Raw genomic sequence first — 18,598 nt, 5'->3', positions numbered from 1 at the left:
TTATTATTCATTGAGCCTCCAAAGAAACGAACCGTGATTTTTACATCAAAGATCCAAATGCAAGCTCCTGCTTTTGGGAAGCCTGCGAGGCCACATCCCAAGAGACAGCAACAAGAACTCTACGCCCCTGCACCCCGCTCCCACGACTGACGGCCCCTCCCACAAGCCAATCCCCGCCCACTCGAAGAAACTCCCTCGCCTCCCGCTCGCGGCGCATGCTCAGTGGGGAACGCGGCTTCGCAGGCCGTGCTGTGAGGCTGTAAAGCTCCTTCCGGAACTAAGATGGCGGCCCCCAGCTGCTGCTTCCGCCCTGTGCGGGGGTGAACGACGGCGGCCGGGAAGGCAGTGCCGAGGTGACGAGGCTCCCTCGGGAACAGCCTTCGATTCCCGCTCCCGCTTCCATTCCCACCTTGCCCGAGAGATCTCTGACGTCATCGCGCGTCGTCACTGCGCTGTCCCGCGCGTGCCCCGGGCCGTGGAGGTTCCAGCCTTGCAGCTTCTCCCGGGCCAGGCCCGGCGCTGCTGGGCGGAGGGTACAGCTGCGGCGCTTTTTACTCTGTGCAGTAACCGGGGGGTGCATCCCTGCTCCTCACCTGCCGTTTCTTGTCCCTTCCAGCGCCTCGTGTGAAAACCCAGGTGTGTGGGGGCTGCAGCGGCATGCGGAGGTGAAGCCTGGAGCAGTGGTCGCCAGAAGGCAAGTGACAGGGGGTGTCCTATTGCTATGCTTTAGTGGCTGTAGCTGAGGTCATTGGCGACACATAGGGGGTGCACACAGGTGCACATGCACCCCCTATGTGTGGTGGTGCTCCCCTGCGAAAACGTGGTACTCATGGGCGGTCGCCACTCGCCATCCCCCCTCCTTGCTGCCAACACTGCCGGTGGGCTCTGCAGGCGGTCCGCGATTGCTGCTCATGGTGTTTGCAGGTGGTTGCCAACCACTGGTCGGTGCTTGCCACCACCTCAACCCGCCGTTGCCGATAGCCCTGCAGCAGCTCCCTACTTGCCTCTGCCATGCTCCCTCTGCCAACAGTGCTGCTGCCATTTGTGGGAGCTTTGCCATGCCCCCCCAGCCTCCAGGGGTATGCAGCATTCGTGGCTAAGGTTAGGGCAGTCTCCTGGCATGCATGGGGCTTGGATCACCCTAGAAGTGATGTGGCCCATTGAGAGTCAGTTCAGATTAGGGTCACTGTATTTTCAGTTTCAAAGAAGAGAACACCTGTGGGGGGAAAAGAGGGAAGGGGTACATGATGGGATGGGAGCAGTGATATATGCCCATGTCCTGTTGTCACTCGCAAGCCACAGTGCTGCTGCCACCCCCAGCCCTGCTGATCACCCTCACTCCTAATCCTCAGTACCCTGCCCCGCAGACGGTGCCGGTACTGTCACTCCCAACCCACAGCCCACCTGGCCCTGCTGATATTCCTCACTCCTGAGCCATAGCCTCTTGTCTCCCCCAGCCCTACCAATGCCCCTCACCTCCTTCCCCCACCCTGCTGCAGCCCCAGCACTTGCAGCTGCCCAGCTTGTGCATACAGGATCTAATGCCCTGCCTCCAGTCACCTTCCCTTGCTGCCCCCATCCCCAAGCAACTCCTTGCTGGGGCAGAGGCAGAGCAAAAGCCCAGACACTTCCTGATATTTTACAAAACTGCCCAGACACAGATGGGAGGACCCAAAAAGAAGACATGTCCAGGAAAACTGGGACATATGGTAACCCTAGTTTAGATCCACTTGTGGTTAACTTGTTCTAGAAGGAGTTAATTCAGCCGACCACAGCTGTCCTGCTTTAACCCCACCCCTTCTGACAGGGCTATTTCCCTCTATCCCTTATACTGAACACATCCTCCCAAACCTCCCTAGCCTCCAACTTACTTACCTGCAGCTGTTTGCACCCAGCCAGTACCGAACATTTGCACATGTGGGATCCCAGCTCAGGCCTACCGTAAGCCACCTAAACCTGAGCTGAGTGCTACAAATGCTTGTTTGCACCCAGAGACTTCAAGTGTGTAGAATCCCTGTATTTTGACACGATTTGTCAAGTTCTTATATTTTAACCCTGGGTGGTTATGAAAAAGAACACTGTAACTTATTGCTTGTAGATGTGAATTACCGTAAGGTGTCACCACTTGGTGTTGCTTGAGCAGGGGAGTCTTCTTTGCCTTGTCAATTGTATCAGGCAGCCTGCAACTTGTAAGCTGAAGTTTTGCAAATGTATCTGTTTATAATTACCAGTAGAGGTGCAGATTCATCATTCCCGTACCAGATGAGCACTGATATAAGGAAAATGGATTGTATTGGCAATCAGCTTTTTTTGGCTGATATGACTGATAAATGCCCTGTGCATGCACAGCTGCAGCACAGCACACAGGCACTCAGGAGCACAGCCTGGCAGCATGAAAAGCAGTTGAGTCTGGCTGGTAAGTCTTGTGAGGGAAAGGGCGTGGGGGGGCAGATAGAGACCCCTGCAGCGAGGGAGGCAGTGGGGCAGGTGCAGGCACTGCTCAACTGGGGTAGGGTAGGCATGGGACGGAGCTGCAAGTGGCTCATCCGGGGAGTGCAGAGGGAGCAGCTCCTGCTGCTGCATGCACCCCAGGAGGCATGGGTGTGGGGGGTGCCACTGGATCTGTGCACAGGGTGGGCTGTTGCTGCAAGCTAGGGCAGCACCAGGCTCTTCCTGGTGGGTGTGTTGGGCCAGGGTGGTGCTGGGCTCTTCCTGGGGGGGATGGGGACTGGGGGACTACAGTCCCCCCCACCCCCTCCCGAGCCCTCTCCCAGTGCTTCTGCCCATCCTGAGTGCAGCCCTGCTCACCCCCCACCAAGAAGAGCCTGGCCCCAGCCTGCAGCACCAGCTTGCCCTTGTTCCGTGCACAGATCTGGAGGCACATGTCCCCCCATGTCCTCCTGGGGTGCATGCAGTAGCAGGAGCCACCCCCTCCCACACTCCCTAGAAGAGCCACTCACAGTTGTGTCCTGCACTCCGTCCTGGCTTTGCAATGTCTGCCCCACTCCTTTCCTCATTGCAGGGAGCCTTGAATTCCACCCCCCCGATCTCTTCCCCCACAACAGACTTACCAGCCGGATGCCACTCTGTGTGCCTGGCTGCATATCAAAATTGGATCGCTATCAGCTCATTAAAAATCTCCCACTGGTATTGGCTCAAAAATTCTCTATCAGTGCACTCCTAATTACCAGTTGATTATTTTAGAGGTGAGCTATGTGCTTTTCTGAGCTGGGGTAAACAAATAAACCATATATGTATGGTTACATATGAACCTTTGAAGATTTTTCATGTGCCATTAGCTATATGGGCTACAAGAGGTCATTACAGTCGATGGACTATTCACAGAGCTCAAAGCTAAGCATGTCTGCAAGTTTTTGCAGGTTTGGATGCCTTGCCAGTACATGCTAGAAATGTAGAATAGTTTGACCTGTCACTTCTATACACGGACTTCTCACTGTAGAATAACAGTAATTTTTTTTTTGTTTTCTTTCTTAAGAGCTTCACATTTCACTAGGATCAAAATGCTCAATTCTAGAGCCAGATCACATCGAGGCCTCAGAAGTGGCCGGGAAGCCAGCAGACGAGAGCTGGTTTCTAGATCTTTACAGAGTGCTCAGCATTGTCTGGAAGACCAGGATTTTGGAACTGCTTATGCTCATTATCTCCTGGTACTGAATCTTGCTCCTGAACTAAAAAATGATGTCAAGGTAAATGAACTATTTAAAATAATTTAAGAAACAATCTTAGTTTGTATTATTTTTCATTCTTAAAGACGCTTTTAATGAACAGGTTTTACTGCGATCATATGGTTTTAATTTATTTTGCATAATGGAAGAAAGTTAAGAAATATAAGGGCAGTGTTGTCCATCAACACTTTTAATAATGTTTTACATGGCTGAGAAGAGAGATTATTGATTTAGGACTTACCTTTTTTTTAATCTTCCTTTTAAAAGTTGTTAGTGAATTGAAATGAGTAGGGACCTACCAAATTTGTGATTACACAATTTTTGTGGAAACACGAAATCAGGCAAACTCCATGAAAAGCAGTGGGCTCCATGTTTTTGGCAGGGTTGCTGAGGAAAAGAAATAAAATTATGAGCAAGCAGAGAAAACTAGTAGCAGGAGGCACAGAGGCTGCAGACAGCTGTCCTATGGTCTCAGGCCAGTTCATTGTGCACATGCAGCCAGTTCAGGCTCTATGGACCCTGGTGCAGCGTCCTGGCTACAGCACCTCAATGCAGCCATCTGCAGTCTCTGTGCCTCCTGCTGCCAGCAGCCTGCCCTTCACCCCGTGCTCCAAGACTGTAGGGCTTCCCGCCCTTTTCTCTGCTTGCTGGTAATTTTTGGCAAGGAGCCTACCTCTTGGGAATGGCCTCAAACTGTGGCTTAATTACCCTGATTAAGCCCAGAGCAGCCATTAATCCACACTTAATAATGCATGGATTAATGGCTTCCCTGGGCTTAATCAGGGTAATTAAGCCATGGTTTAGGACCACGGGAAATCAGTGGGGAAGGATGGGACTGCTGGGGCCCCTTGGCCAATCAGAGGCAAGGTGGGGGGACCCTCCCCCCTGCTGCATTCAGTCTGTGAAAATGGTAGCTGGCCCCAGGATCTGCCTGGGAAATTGTCCGGTTTCCTCCTTGTGTTCAGTAGACCCCAAAATGAGGCTCTGCTGGTCCTTGTTTGTACTCTGCATAGTGCAGTACATATTTATAAGCTTTCAGTATGTTTCTGCAGTGTTGTACTTTGTGTGGTTTAAGGTTTAAGGACCACAAAACCACATACCTCATGGTCCGCTGGTGAGGACCAGGAAAAACTTCTCTTTTTTTGGGAACATTTTTTAAAAATTCGTATGCAGTTGTCCATTTACATCATAGGCCTGATTTCATGGTTATCTCCTTTGTTTCTAGAGTCTTTAATTCTCTTTTTATGTATGCATCACTGCTTTAGTGATTTGTGTTTCTTCTCAGGAAACATTTCAGTATACCCTTTTCAAGTGGGCAGAAGAGCTAGATTCTCTTGCAAGAGTTCAAGACCTGTTTAACTGCTATGAGCAGGCCCTAGAATTGTTTCCTAATGACGAAGTAATATGTAACAGCATGGGGGAACATCTCTTCAGGTAGGTAGAAATCTGTATTCAGTCATTTTATTTTATTTCATGGTATGCTGTTTGATATCATTTAACAATGAACATTTAGAAACCAGTCCAGTGTGTCCCTTCAGCATTTTACTGAGTCCATTAAGTAATACTGAATCTCAGTTCCATTAATACGTATAATAGCTAGTTCTAGCAGTTGCTTTACGGTGCCAAAGCCAAGCATGAAATAGTCACTAGAATCAGTGAACAATAGCGGTATATGTATATAATGTAACATATACTGAATGTGTATTGTGTATTCTTTTATTTTAAAAACTGGTCATAGAACCATATCTCTCTCTTAGTAAGCTAATCATATTTTCTTTGAGGAGTTTTTATTTTGGTTTGGAAATTTAACTTCATTTTTAGCATGTAGAAAACCAGGGACTTTGGAATAGTGATTTATCACTCAATTTTAGTAAGCCAGTAACTTGGCTTTCTGTTGAAAAGAGTGTTTGTATAGAAATCCTTTAATAAAGGGATTTCTGTCTGAAAATGTCTTGCAGTGACAGAAAGCACTTACTTTCAAACCTCTAAAGATAGGAGCTTGCTTTGGAACCTTTACCTGAAAAGTTGTGAGCATCAGAATAAAGCATGCTTGTATCCATTGCTCAGTTTTTTGAAGCCAAAGCAGTTTAAGCAAAACGAAGTGGTTTCCAAATTGAATACAATGATGTCAAAATAATCACTCATAATTGAATTGTTCAGTAATGGTGAAATATGACTTTTTCCTAACATTTTTGAGTTGTAGATATTTAGCAGTGTGATACATGATCCCTATTTATTTGTCATTTTTACTGCTAGAATGGGCTTTAGAGATGAAGCAGCTGGATATTTTCATAAAGCAGTGAAGCTAAATCCTGACTTTGCTGATGCAAAGGAAAATTTTTATCGTGTTGCAAACTGGCTGGTTGAACGTTGGCACTTCATCATGCTGAATGATATCAAGAGGAATCTGACTTACCAGAAAGCAATAGAGAAGATGGTCCACTCTGGATGCAAATCTGTTCTAGATATAGGAGCAGGAACAGGAATACTGAGGTTTGGCACAAATTAACATTTAATATAAATCTTACACTGAGAACTGGTTTTTTTTGCTAATATTTAACTAGCTTGACTTATTTTAAATTAGTTATTGCAAAAGTAAAAAATTGACTTCCATGTAAAATTAAAGCAAAGCTTAAGGTGTATAGACACCAGTAAGAGTCATTTGTATTGTGGAATAAGTTACTTGGAATGAGTCATTGGCAGTACATTTGGTAGTCTCATGCTGATATAAAGCCATAATGCTTTCAGTGGTAAGAACTGCAATGCAAGCTAGTGAATTGGTGCTGTTTTTAAACAATAAGGTCACTCCTGCTTAAGTACACATTTATACAGGGCAAAACAGCTCTAGTTACTTAGAGAGTTAATTAGCTAAGTAACTAGATCATGTTGTAAGCTCTAAGTAACTCAAGTGTGTTATTAGCATGCTACCCTGCAGTCTTTGGGTCTAAGCTAAAATATAGTAGGGAATGACTCTGCCATTATACAATATTCTTATGGTAATATATTATATTACAATAGGTTTAGAGAAACTTTACTGCAGGTAATACATTGTATATTAGGGGAAATGCCTGATATGATTCGAAGTAGAGCTGATATCTGGATTTCTATTGCGTTTCATAAAAATATGAACAGGATGAAAAGATACTTTAAGAAATTTGAGAGTGATTTAATTTAAACTAAAATAATAATAATAACAAGAATGAATTGATGTCTTGGATGATTGTCATTTTTCAGCATGTTTGCCAAAAAGGCTGGAGCTCTTCATGTTTATGCTTGTGAGTTATCAAAGACTATGTATGAACTTGCTTCTGATGTCATAGCAGCAAATAATATGGAAGGAGAGATTAAACTTATGCATATGAAGTCACTTGATGTAGAAATTCCAAAGCATATACCTGAAAGGTAACTTAAACATTTTATTCTGATGATTTTTAATTTAAGTTTTTAAAAAAGGGGATGGGGAGGGGAAGTGTACAGTATAATAAATACAGGCTAAAAATAATTTTGTTAAGATGGTACCCATCAAATTAATTATTTCTGTCATAGTATTTTAACTATATAGTTAATAATATTTTTCAGATCATTTAAAGTAACCTTCTTTCACTTGTAACAATTTATTGGATAATGCTGTTAATTAGAAATAAACTTATTTGACAAAGACAAGTCTGAAAAAAGGGGGAAAAGGAAAAACATTTCTAGAAATTTGGTTTGGGGTTCTCAGATGCTGTTGTCTGTCTTTTCTGTTCTTTTTTGGCAGCAGCTCTTACACATGCTGGGACTAGCAAGTCAAGGGAACTCTCTGCATCCACTCTAGCAATAATGCTAGACATATAGTGTCGTGGACTTAATATAGACATTGGATTTATGACACATTACAAACTGCTTGACATCTGATTCACATGGTACCTGCCTGACCTGACCTCTTACATTCCTTTCCCCCACCTCACCTTTTCTCTCCTCTCCTCCTCCACTTCTCTTCCCTTTTTCTTCCTGGTTCCCTAGCATTTCCTTTCAATTGCTAGCCTCTTTTTTACCTTGTATCATTACCTCTGTAGTGTTTTTCCCTTTGGCCTTTTTTGTCCCCTGTTTTCTTCCCCTGCCCTCCCCTGCTTTACTGTTTTGTTTTTGTACTCCTACCCTTTTACATTTTCACTGACATCCTGTCACTTCTAATTTCTCCCATTCCTGCTCTTCTGATCTCCATTACCTTTTTCACAGCCTGCCTCTTTGTCACCTTTATATTTTATCTCTGTCTCCCTCTGACTTTTTTTCCCCCTGTTCTCTTCCCCCTCCCTCCCTTCCCTTCTTTTCCTTTTGTCTTGCTTATCTTTACCTGTTTATATATTCACTGACATCCTAGTACACTTTTAGCTTCTCTCATTCCTTGGAGTCTCAGAACAGCAGAGACTTCCTGTGTCTGACAAACGGTGACTGCACCTAAAAGCTTGTTAAGAACTTTTTTCCAACTACTCAGTTGGTCTAATAAAAGATACCACATCTGCCCAAAAAAACTTGACTGCCTGTGTCCTTAGACCAACACAGCTACAACCAAAAATCCAAAAGACATATATTTTGTGCTTTGTGGCATAGAGGCTCAATAAATTATTTTACATTATTTTACATTTCTTGTAGATAGCCGTCCACAGGATGTTTTAACTTCACCATTCAGAGAGAGTTGGCTTGGAAATATTACTAAAACTTAACTTTCTGTTCTGTCCTACACTATTCTGTTGCAAAGTACCTCAAACTAGTTGTAGAAATGATGATTTCACCTACAGTAAATTCACGTTTGGGGCAGTTTTCAAGAGAGGTCATCAGCACTTTTTTCAGTTTATGAGATTTGTAGTATAGCTAACTTAATCATGTTTTTTTCCAGACTTAAAGTTTGCTTGTATAGTTAAAAATATCTTTTTTCCTCCAACAAGGCATCTGTTTTTGACATGTTTGTTTTATTTATCTTGTTCACCAGTAGACTTAGCAAAGTGGATGTGGATTGGCTAATAATATAGCTATAACCAAATGAGTATGTAATGCATTTTTTAAAAAAATCTGTTGATTGAGCGAGTAAGCTAACTCAGCATCCCTGAAGGCAAATTATTTTGATTCAGTATTTTAATTTTTGGTACATTTAATTAAGAGCCCTTTTCTTACTTTCAGATGGGATGCTTCTGGGGAGCATAAGATTTAAGTAGTCAGAAAATCTATTAAAGGTTATCACTATACCTTCTGCACTATATATTGACTGGGATTTATAGTGAACTTGCTCAGTATCTAAAAACCCTTCTATGGCTTGAATAACTTACAGCAGTAACTTAAAATATGTTCGTCTGCTGTATGCATGTTTTCTATTCATTCTGTATTACCTCAGTAAACAATGACTGTTGATTTAAAGTTGTACCATGGACTCGTATTTTAGTTTTGCACTTAAAAGAGGGGATGACATAGCAAAATGAATTATACATAACTATATTCCACTTCTCTTAATACCAATTTTCATAGAGTTTCCCTGGTTGTCACAGAGACTGTAGATGCTGGATTATTTGGAGAAGGGATTGTGGAGAGTTTGATACATGCTTGGGAGCATTTGCTTTTACAGCCAAAGGTAGGTGATGTGTGTGTATATATATCTAAATGACATCCCTACTTATGACCGTATACAAGACATCTTTATCCTAAGTATTGGGAAAAGCAGAATATTTAAACAAGTAACGTTTTTGTATGTATTTTTTTAAATTTTCACCAGTTTAATCCTGGTGAAGAACATGAGATTTGTTTTAGTACAGCAGTTGACAACCTTTTAAGGCTGCAGGCTGGACTGACCTTGTTTGGGTCAGAAGCAGGTAGATGTTGGGACCCAGTCGCTACTGCCACTTCTTTCTGTGGCAGCACTGGGAGGGAGCCAGCTGCCAAACCCCCATATCCATGGACTGGATCCAGCCCACAGGGTGAAGGTTGCCAACCCCTGGCCTAGTAGAATGAAGTTCAGAATAGGCAGGCACACACAAGACCTTGTTAATCATGTATTCCTTTTAAACTTTCTCAAGGCTACTTTTCCTGGAGAAATTTGGGGGATTAGTGTTTATGGCTATTCACTACTTGGCCTTTAGCAGCACCTCTGCTGGGCAAATGGTGGTGACATATTTGTGTTGTGAACACCTGTCCACTAACATTAAATTAATGTATTTCATTTTAAGACACTAAACAGCTGCCAGGAAGTCAGTACTCAACTAGGCTGGAATTGAAAGTGTAACTTAGAAGGGAAGGGCTAAATAGTGTAACTGAGATCAAAATCACATCATTTGTAATTAATAGCAATAGTAAAACTACAATGCAGGTAGTTCTGTTTATGGCACCAGAGAACAAATGTTACAATTTAGTATGCCCTCCCTTACTTGAAAAGCTAAGAAGTAACTTTTGCAATATTTATACATTTACCTTGCCTTTCCACTACATTAATGCAACTTCCCACTTACAATTCCTAACTTTGTAATGCTAGTTGCTGACAAACATTTTTCTTTTTATGAAACAAGTTGCAGACTCTGAAAATTCTTATTTCTGGTGGTCTGATTCTTTTCCATTTTCCCATTTGAAGCAAAAAGAAAAGATCCCATTTAAACACTCATCCAGGTTTTTCTACTATACTAGGCCAAAACTGGCTTCTACCGTTTAAAGTAAGAATAATTGAGGATCTACTCATTTTGTGTGGTGAGCTCACATGTATCCTTCTGAGATGAGCTAAAATACAGACTATAAAATAACAAGACATAGTAATGAAGAGGAAGATGAAACTCTTGTTTAAACATAAACTTTATCTACAAGTGTGTGGCAGGCTAGTTTTAGATGTACTAAAACATAACCACTTGGTTTGCATTTTTTCTGGATTCCTTCTATTTTTGCCATGTCCCCGATTCATTGAGTTTGTGTATTGTTCATTAGCTTATTTATGTTGCAATATAATGAAAAGATTGCACTGAGCAGAGCAAAGATGATACAAACTAACTGTAAGTAGATGACCTAAAATGTAAGGACAGGGTAAACACGGAGACACATTTTAAAGAGAGACATGAAATAAGTACAAAAAGAACGCTAGTTTTGAAAGATAAGTGGTAAAACAAAACAAAAAAGTGAAGCTATCCAAATAAATACTGGGAAGTATGAATAATAAAAATAGGTGAACAATATTGGGCAGTATGGGAGGGAGCCAGCTGCCAAACCATCATTCATTGATGATTCATTTTGTGGCAAAAGTATTTACTAATTAAGGCTAAACCTGAAAATGGGATATTTTCTTGGTTGAGATTTAGAGAACATGCATGGCACTTCCAAGTGAGGGAACTCATTAATTTCCGGGAAAAAAAATAGAGAAATGCAGCACTTGATGCCCTAGGATCAGAGGGGCTTTTGGAGTACTGTGGAGGAAATAAAAATTTGGGAAAAGAACAATAATGCTAGAAGTTTTCCTCCCTTAATAACATGGTGCACAGTTGGATATTTTTAAAGGAAGGAAGGTAGATCTTTCATTTTGAAAGTGCATTAGCCCTACTAACTGGAATTATAAACACAAGAAAACATTAGCTATTGAAAGTACTTTTATCCCTGAACTATCGGAATGAATTACACGCAGGAATGCCACATTTGGGCTCAGCAGTACAATTGGAAAGAAATATATTACTGTACAGTGAGGCAATAATTTTATTTACACTTTTACAGCCCAAATGTAATGATGTTCGTTTTGAAGACTACGGCCGAGTTATTCCTGCAGGTGCTACTGTATTTGGGATGGCAGTGGAATGCAAAGAAATACGCAGACACCACAGGTATATTAAACTAAACCTATCAGAGTATAATCTTTGAGATTTTTAAAATGAAGTTGATTTTTTTTTTTTTTTTTTTTTACGAGGGGAGAGGGCTCTTCCCCCCCCATTCTCTTAACTGTTTCAGCTTACAGTTACACAGGCAAGCACTGTGTAAAGTATGAACAGAATTTGCTTGTATTTTAATAACTTACCTGCTACTGATTAGCTTCTAGATGTATACTCAGAATGGCTAGATTAATTTAGGGACTGCAACTTGGATGTATGTTTTCCTGTATGTTAGACTTTTCATCAGAAGAAATTCATGCTAGGCATTCCATCCACATATTCTGGAATGGAGTCTCTAATGAGACAGTCTTTTTATTTAAATCTGAAAATACTGAGGAATTAATAATGTCAGGACACAGAAATTTATTATGGCTTTATAGTATACTATTTTTCATCCATAAAGAACATGGCATATAAGACATTTGGAAAGTGTTCAAAATGTGAGTGTGTTTTGAAATATTCTGTGTTTTTCTACCTTTGTTCATGCATTTAATGCATGCATTTAATGCATTCGATGCATTTTGTTCATGCATTCTGCCCTCTAGAGGTCAGTCCTCTAAAATAAGACTATACTAAAGCATCCATAGATCAGAGATGCATTAAACTTTTTTGCTAATCACTTGCAATGAAGTGCATGCCTTTTGCAGCATAATGGAAGCATAGGTAGATCTAGAATTGTGAAAAGGGGGCTGTAGATGGTGAGGTGCGTGACCACATAAAAAAGCACATTTTTCTACAGTTAAAAATTAAACTAGAGATTTCACTAATATGCTAGGGGTCTAGGACTGTATTATTCAGTGTAAGGTTGAAGCAAAAAATATATTTATTGAAATGAGTTGAAAACAATCTGCAGGGCTGTGAAATAGGAGCTACCTTACCAGAAGCAGCAAACAGACAGCAGAATTACAGAAAAAAGGGATAGCTTGATTAGTGGAGCATCAATACAATTAAACAAGACAGGGTCATTAACACCTGTGGAGTGAAGAGTTTAGCGGGAATTGGGTAGATTATAATTAGCCAGTTGATTTCCTCACTACTGCCTGAATACAAATGGTGCTGTCACTGCTAGGCAGTTGGTTGTAAACTCTGGGTAGATCAGGAATCAAAAGGGGATGCTACTGCACTAGTGCATTTCCCTCTGAATCCACACCTGAATGGAAGTAATACCTCTCTGTTTCTGGATTAATTATGAGACTCTTGCATTAATGTGTGGTATTTGCCCTCATTTTTCCTTTTCAGTTAGCTTCACACCTCACAGCAGAGAGCATTTCCAGAGAATGAAGATGGGGATTTGCTATAATCTGCATGTTAATGCATCTTCTCAGCATCCTCATCCCCAAATGGTACACAGTTTGATTCCAAACATAATTCCTTTCTCAAATGATTTTACCTTTTGAAGTTTGTTATCCTTGCATTAAACTAAATTATAGCACCTTAGATATTATTAAGGAATATCTTGCAGACCTGTCAGATCAGTTCTGTGGTCTTTCTAACGCTAGAGGTCCCTGACATTGCTCAGTACTTTACTAGAGAGTTTTAGTAACAGATATTTATGGAAAAGCTTGCCTTGAAAAGATGTTTCCCCTTAGTCTGTTAATCACTCATATCTTAAAGCAAGGTTTCTAAACCTTACAAAATCTAGGTAGGATAATATAATTTTGGATGATCCCTTGGAAATGTATATGGCTAACTTTTTTATAACCCTGCTGAGAGCTCGACCTCAATGATCTCTAGGTTAATAATGTCGTATAAGAAGAAATGTTCAGTGCTTTTTAATTTGATTCCTTACAGTTTCACAGAATATTCACTGAATATCCCTTTGATCTTAAAAAGAAAATCTTACTTGGCTTCTCTGACTTTCCTCATTTTGTTTAACTCTATAATGTCTGTTTTCTAAGGAATACTACTTTTTCAGTCTCCCTTCATGCAGAATTTTCCATGTCTTGTCATTTCCATTATCTTTGAATCCATCGTGGGTGTATATATTTCTGAGCAAGATAACTGGAACTGAATGCAGTGTTCTAAGCTTTATATTCTTTTAAACATTTTGTTTTGCTAAATATGCAGCAATGCTAAGCAATTTTTTGTTGTGCTTTCCTTTGCCTAGCTGTTTACAATGATTTTAGAGACTAACCATTGTATAAGAGTTCAAACTTATTTTAATCTGAGATGTCTTACCTACTGTTTATCAGGACTGAATTTTATCCTGTTCACCTTGCTCTCTTCTGAAGTCCCCTTTATAGTCTTGATGACCCACAGTTATCAACATTAATCTGCACATCTTGCAGCCTTATAGTTTACATTCTTTTTCACGTACCAAAAACCAAAATCCCCATATCCTACTGCAAAACCATTTGTCACGTAGAAAGCTTATTCTTTGTCTTTCTATCTTTCTTTCTGTCTTGGCCTTTTTAGCTGATTTAACCCGTTACAGAATTCTTATCTTTCCTCCCATAACTGCTTAGTTTTCTTAATTTCTTGTGAAGGATTTTGTTAATGGAGGTCAGATAATTGATATCACCTATAATCACTACTTTGATGGTGTAAGTTAGGCAGGTTTTGGTTTCGGGGGGTTTTACCCCTTTATTTAGGTATTTTGAATTGTATTACTTTTATGCTGTCAACTTGATACTCAGATTGAGCTTGCTGGACCACAGTTTCCAAATATAAACACCTTTTTAAAAAAAATAGCTGTGTAGTTTGCAATCCTCTATTCTTCTGCCATAGTAGCATTTTTATTGTCATATTTTTGTTGCATTTTTACATGCCCTTTTCACTTTATCTGAAATATTTGCTACAGTGTATTCCCTTAAAAGCAGGTCTGAAAACTGTCTATATTCTCTGTTAGAAGAACAAACAAAGTAATGAACTATCATGTGAAAAAGGCTTAAAGGAAAGGCTCAACATAAAAGAACAAGAGTTCCCCAAAACTTGTAAGGTACAGGCTTATGCTGCACATCCTGTTGCATTTATAAGTTAAACAGCTTTCCTTGTTTGGTATAACATGACTCATGAAAAATGTTTTACAGGTCAGTGGCACAAATTGCTACACTTGGGCCCCTGACACCTTATACTTATTGTGCAATTAACTGGTTAATTGCACACTGAACTTACATACTATACATGTAAATTAATTATTGCACAATAAAAATGGCAAACCAACTACCATGATGTTACTTGAAAAATGTAGAACATTTTTGTGCATGGCATCTATCAGACTTTAATTTGAATATGTGGCATGTAATACACAGGGTGATTGTGTTTGACTGGGTCTTCCAGCTTCCTGGGTTGATTGCCCTCCTTCTTGTCCTCTTTAACTCATGTTGAACAACGCTGCCCCAGGGTGTCATAGCAGGAAATGTCAAGACTCGCTGACTGTCCTCCCTTTCCCCAACCTGCTTTCAAAGCTGTGTCTTTAGGAGACATTAACACTTATTCCCTGTAAGAAGCAAAGTGTAAACATAATCAGCATGAGTAAGAGGAAGGGAATTTATTTGGAAAGCTAAAGGTGAAGGCAGAATAGGGAGAGCAGAAAAACACACAAACATGTGTTTGAGTCCTGCTTCTCTTGCCCCCAGTTGTTCTAATGGGTCTTCTTTACTCGGTATAAGGGTTAGGGGAGCAGTTTCTTTACCCAGAAGGGCTGACAGCCCCTGCCATCAGCTCTCCAGCTCCTCTTGCTAGGAGTTGTTGGCATAACAAGTTCCCAGGGCACTTTTTACCATCTAGGTACATCTTGCCCTATGAACTTGACCTGTTCCTTGATGGAAATAAGGATTTATTTATTGTGTCTCACTATATAAGTACTAGGGGTCACAGAGTGAAACTGCAAAAGTAATGTTTTAAAAACTAACAAAAATAAGTTCTGTTTCACACCATATGTAATTTAAAATGTGGAACTCTGCCAGAAGATGTTGTGGAAGCTGACACTTTAGCCAGATTTGAAAAAGGGATCGGACAAATTCTTGGAGGAAAGGAGCATCAGTAGCTGCTGAGCATGAGAGTTAGGGGTACAGCCATTGAATTAATTTCCTAGACCTTAAATGCTTGGCAATTGCAGGTGAGAGATGGGACAGTGGAAAAAACCTTGGTGATACCCAGTTCACTCTGCCTTTCAGCATCTATTCTCTGCCATTGTATAACACAGGATACTGAGCAAGATGGACCTGCGGTCTGACCCAGTAAATGGCAATTCTTAGGTTCTTAACTTTTATAAAATAACATCTATCGGGGCCTTGTTGAACTGTAACTAGGCATTTTATCAAACTGAATTCACTGTAGAATTTTAAGTTTTGGACTTCTAGGCCTGATTTTCAGACCTTCAGGCTTAAGGACAGATGCTTTAATATGGCACTTATGTAGTGATTCAGTAAAGATGGAAGGGATCATTGCAGCTATATAGCCTGACTTCTTCCACAGTGCATTCCAAAGAGCCTCCCCCATTAACTTCTGCATCAAGCTAATAACTTTGTTTTGAGCTACAACGTATCTTCTAGAAAGCTATCTCATCTTCATTTATGAAGTTAACAGGAAGGAAAATGTGTCATTGCTCTGTGTATCTCCAAATATGCCATAGCTCCTATAAATTTATACCAATTCTTAATTATCTTTACTAAAAATATTTGAGGTGAGTATGTCTAAAAATATTTTGATACAGATTATGGAAGAAAAGGCTGTTTATAGGCCCCATTATAGGGAACATTTTGGTATCTGTTAAATATTGATTGCATGCAACAGTTAGAATGCATTTTAAAAATATCACTTATATTATGCAATAAACATAATGCAGCATATTTTTAAATATTGCCAGCAGACTGCTACAAAGACATAGGTTGATTTGTTTTGCTGTTTTTCTTCATCAAGATGCATTTGCTGTTTAAAAAAATTGATACTATAACAAAAGATAATTCCTTTATTTCTGCCATCAGAAATTTCACAGATCAGGAGAGAACTGTATCTGAAGTGATATACCATATGACCTGACTACTGAAAGTTTAGCTTTTATGAGGGCTCTTGTAATTCTAGAACCTTTTTAGGAATTTAAGAACAGTTTTAGGAATTTAGATGGGCTGTCACTTGAACCTCTGAGTGTGTCATGTTAGCTGTGCCTTAAATTGGAAGAAATGAATTCTGTACAAGCGTACATTTTTCTCAGAATAATCGAGAGCTCCAGCTTATGTAAGATCTTCTTTTTCCTAATATAAATTTCTTATTTCTTGTAATTCTTGAAATTAGGAATATAGACTATGGCTCAGAATCCTTAAACTTACAAGCATAAAAATTAAATGCATTAAAGATGTCATCATCTTTTCTTTAAAGCCACCCTTATTAAGTCCTTTTCCTACAAGATAACGGGACTATTCCATGGTCTTTGTGAAGGGAAACTGTTCTGAATATGGGAGGCCTATTCTACCCTAAAAACAAACTTTCTCATCTTGATTGCCAATTTTATTTGGGAAAAATTGCTTTTTTCTGGACTGCTTTACATCATCACCATCTTGAAGATGCTATGAAGCATCTATTTGGCATGCATTTTCTCTCCTGTGCATCTCCCTGAATTATTACAACATATTTGTTAGTCTGTTCTAAAATGTGCCATCATCCTTCTCCCAAAGCAGATAAGGAGGGGAAAAAACATATCATTTCTATTCTTTTAATGCACACATTTCTTTTGCCCAGCTGCTTGTGAACAGTAAGTATGAGTCCCAGTGAACAATATTTGAGGGTGTTGGAGCCCTTAGATATCGTATCGTACTCCTTAACTAACCATTAACTCTTTGTTTTCTTAACTCCCCAAAGAGATGTACATTCTAGATTTTTTTTTTAACATGACAGGAACAAATACAATCAATCAGTGCACACTTAATTATTGTATTGTGCATGAAATGCTTTGACAGGTAAAAGAAAGGACTGTGAATAGGTTTTGATTTTGTCAAATTTAGGAATGTTTGTGTGGTTTTTCTTCCCCCCCATCTCTTGCCTCCCCTAGAGTGGGAATACAAGAAGTTGCCAGTGTGCGTTTGGCAGACACAGTGGAATTCTGTAGTCCAACACATGCTTCGGTAAACTCAGAGGAGACTCTTGAACCTTACACCACAGAAAAGCTCAGTAGAATTCCTGGGGGTTACATGCCTCTGACAGAACCCTTTCAAGTCATGACAGTGGATTTCAACAATCTCCAGGTAAAAAACTGTTTCTTGGCCTTGCATCCTTTCAAAAAAAATCTCTTGGAAATAATGATGCAGAGCCAAACATCTGACTGGTCTCTATGGAAATGTCTTCACTGCAGAGTTTGCTTGGGCGATTATTAGCACTTATCCATGAGGCAAAGCCATCCCCAAGTTACTTTGTCCTCATTGCTGTGGCCACTTCTTTGTGTTGCTAGGACTTTTGGAATACAATTAGTGGGCATGGATGTTGTACTGCAGCAAATGGAGTCTCTCTGACTCTTCCTAGTGAATTTTGGGGAAGCTTAACTGTCCTTTTGTGCTCGGAGGTGGAGAGTGGGACAAAAAAGTGTGGGATGGCATCAGAGGACTGTCAGTCTGCACTCAGGTAACTTAATCCAGGGCCCAGCAACCTTTTACAGACTGAAGGGTGGCACAACCCAGCTCTGGTCCAGCATAGGCTGGGTGGATTCCACAACATGTAAGCCATGGGGGTCTTTCCCCACACTTGCGCTGAAGCCAGACAGTTGGGAGCTGCCCCTGTATTACCAGTACTTCTCTCTGCTTCCTGGCTGTGGTGCAGACACAGCTCCCTGCCAGTGGGAAGCTGTGTGGGGACCCAGTATCTGGGAACTGCATCACACTGTTGTACCCTGCCTCCCCACACTTCTCTTGGCAGCAGCACAGATGCAGTTTGAAGATGCCCAGCCCTGGTGCAGCTTCTGGCTGCCTGGCCCTGGCAGTGCTATTGCACCTGGCTCATGTTTGACTGAAGCTGGGGGAGCAGGGAGAAGCAGTAATGGTGCAGTTCACCTGGGAGCTGCCTGCCTGGCCTCACTATGGCCACAGACAAAGCCAGATCTAGTGGTTCCACTGGCTAGAT

General features: G+C 40.9%; 1 protein-coding gene across 3 annotated transcripts in view; it reads left to right on the top strand.

Annotated features, from left to right (window-relative positions):
* The first annotated feature begins 224 nt into the window (after window positions 1-224).
* The window catches only part of PRMT9 (protein arginine methyltransferase 9), a 28,621-nt gene continuing 10,247 nt past the window's right edge, over window positions 225-18,598 (top strand). Inside the window, exons 1-9 of one of the 3 annotated variants that reach the window (XM_090036358.1) lie at window positions 225-353; window positions 617-694; window positions 3,497-3,707; window positions 4,972-5,120; window positions 5,943-6,179; window positions 6,921-7,088; window positions 9,186-9,288; window positions 11,397-11,503; window positions 17,538-17,730. In XM_090036358.1, the coding sequence (XP_089892484.1) occupies window positions 3,522-3,707; window positions 4,972-5,120; window positions 5,943-6,179; window positions 6,921-7,088; window positions 9,186-9,288; window positions 11,397-11,503; window positions 17,538-17,730 (1,143 nt within the window). In that variant the 5' untranslated portion in view covers window positions 225-353; window positions 617-694; window positions 3,497-3,521. Of the gene's footprint in view, window positions 695-3,496; window positions 3,708-4,971; window positions 5,121-5,942; window positions 6,180-6,920; window positions 7,089-9,185; window positions 9,289-11,396; window positions 11,504-17,537; window positions 17,731-18,598 lie in introns of all 3 variants that reach the window. The other 2 variants (XM_090036359.1, XM_090036360.1) reach the window with 2 other exon arrangements.

The sequence above is a fragment of the Crocodylus siamensis genome, chromosome 2 (assembly GCF_052110815.1).
Source record: "Crocodylus siamensis isolate JL-2025a chromosome 2, ASM5211081v1, whole genome shotgun sequence".
NCBI classification, from domain to species: domain Eukaryota; kingdom Metazoa; phylum Chordata; order Crocodylia; family Crocodylidae; genus Crocodylus; species Crocodylus siamensis.
The sequence above is the reverse complement of the archived record's forward strand: the minus strand, read 5'-3'. Positions and strand labels throughout refer to the sequence as shown.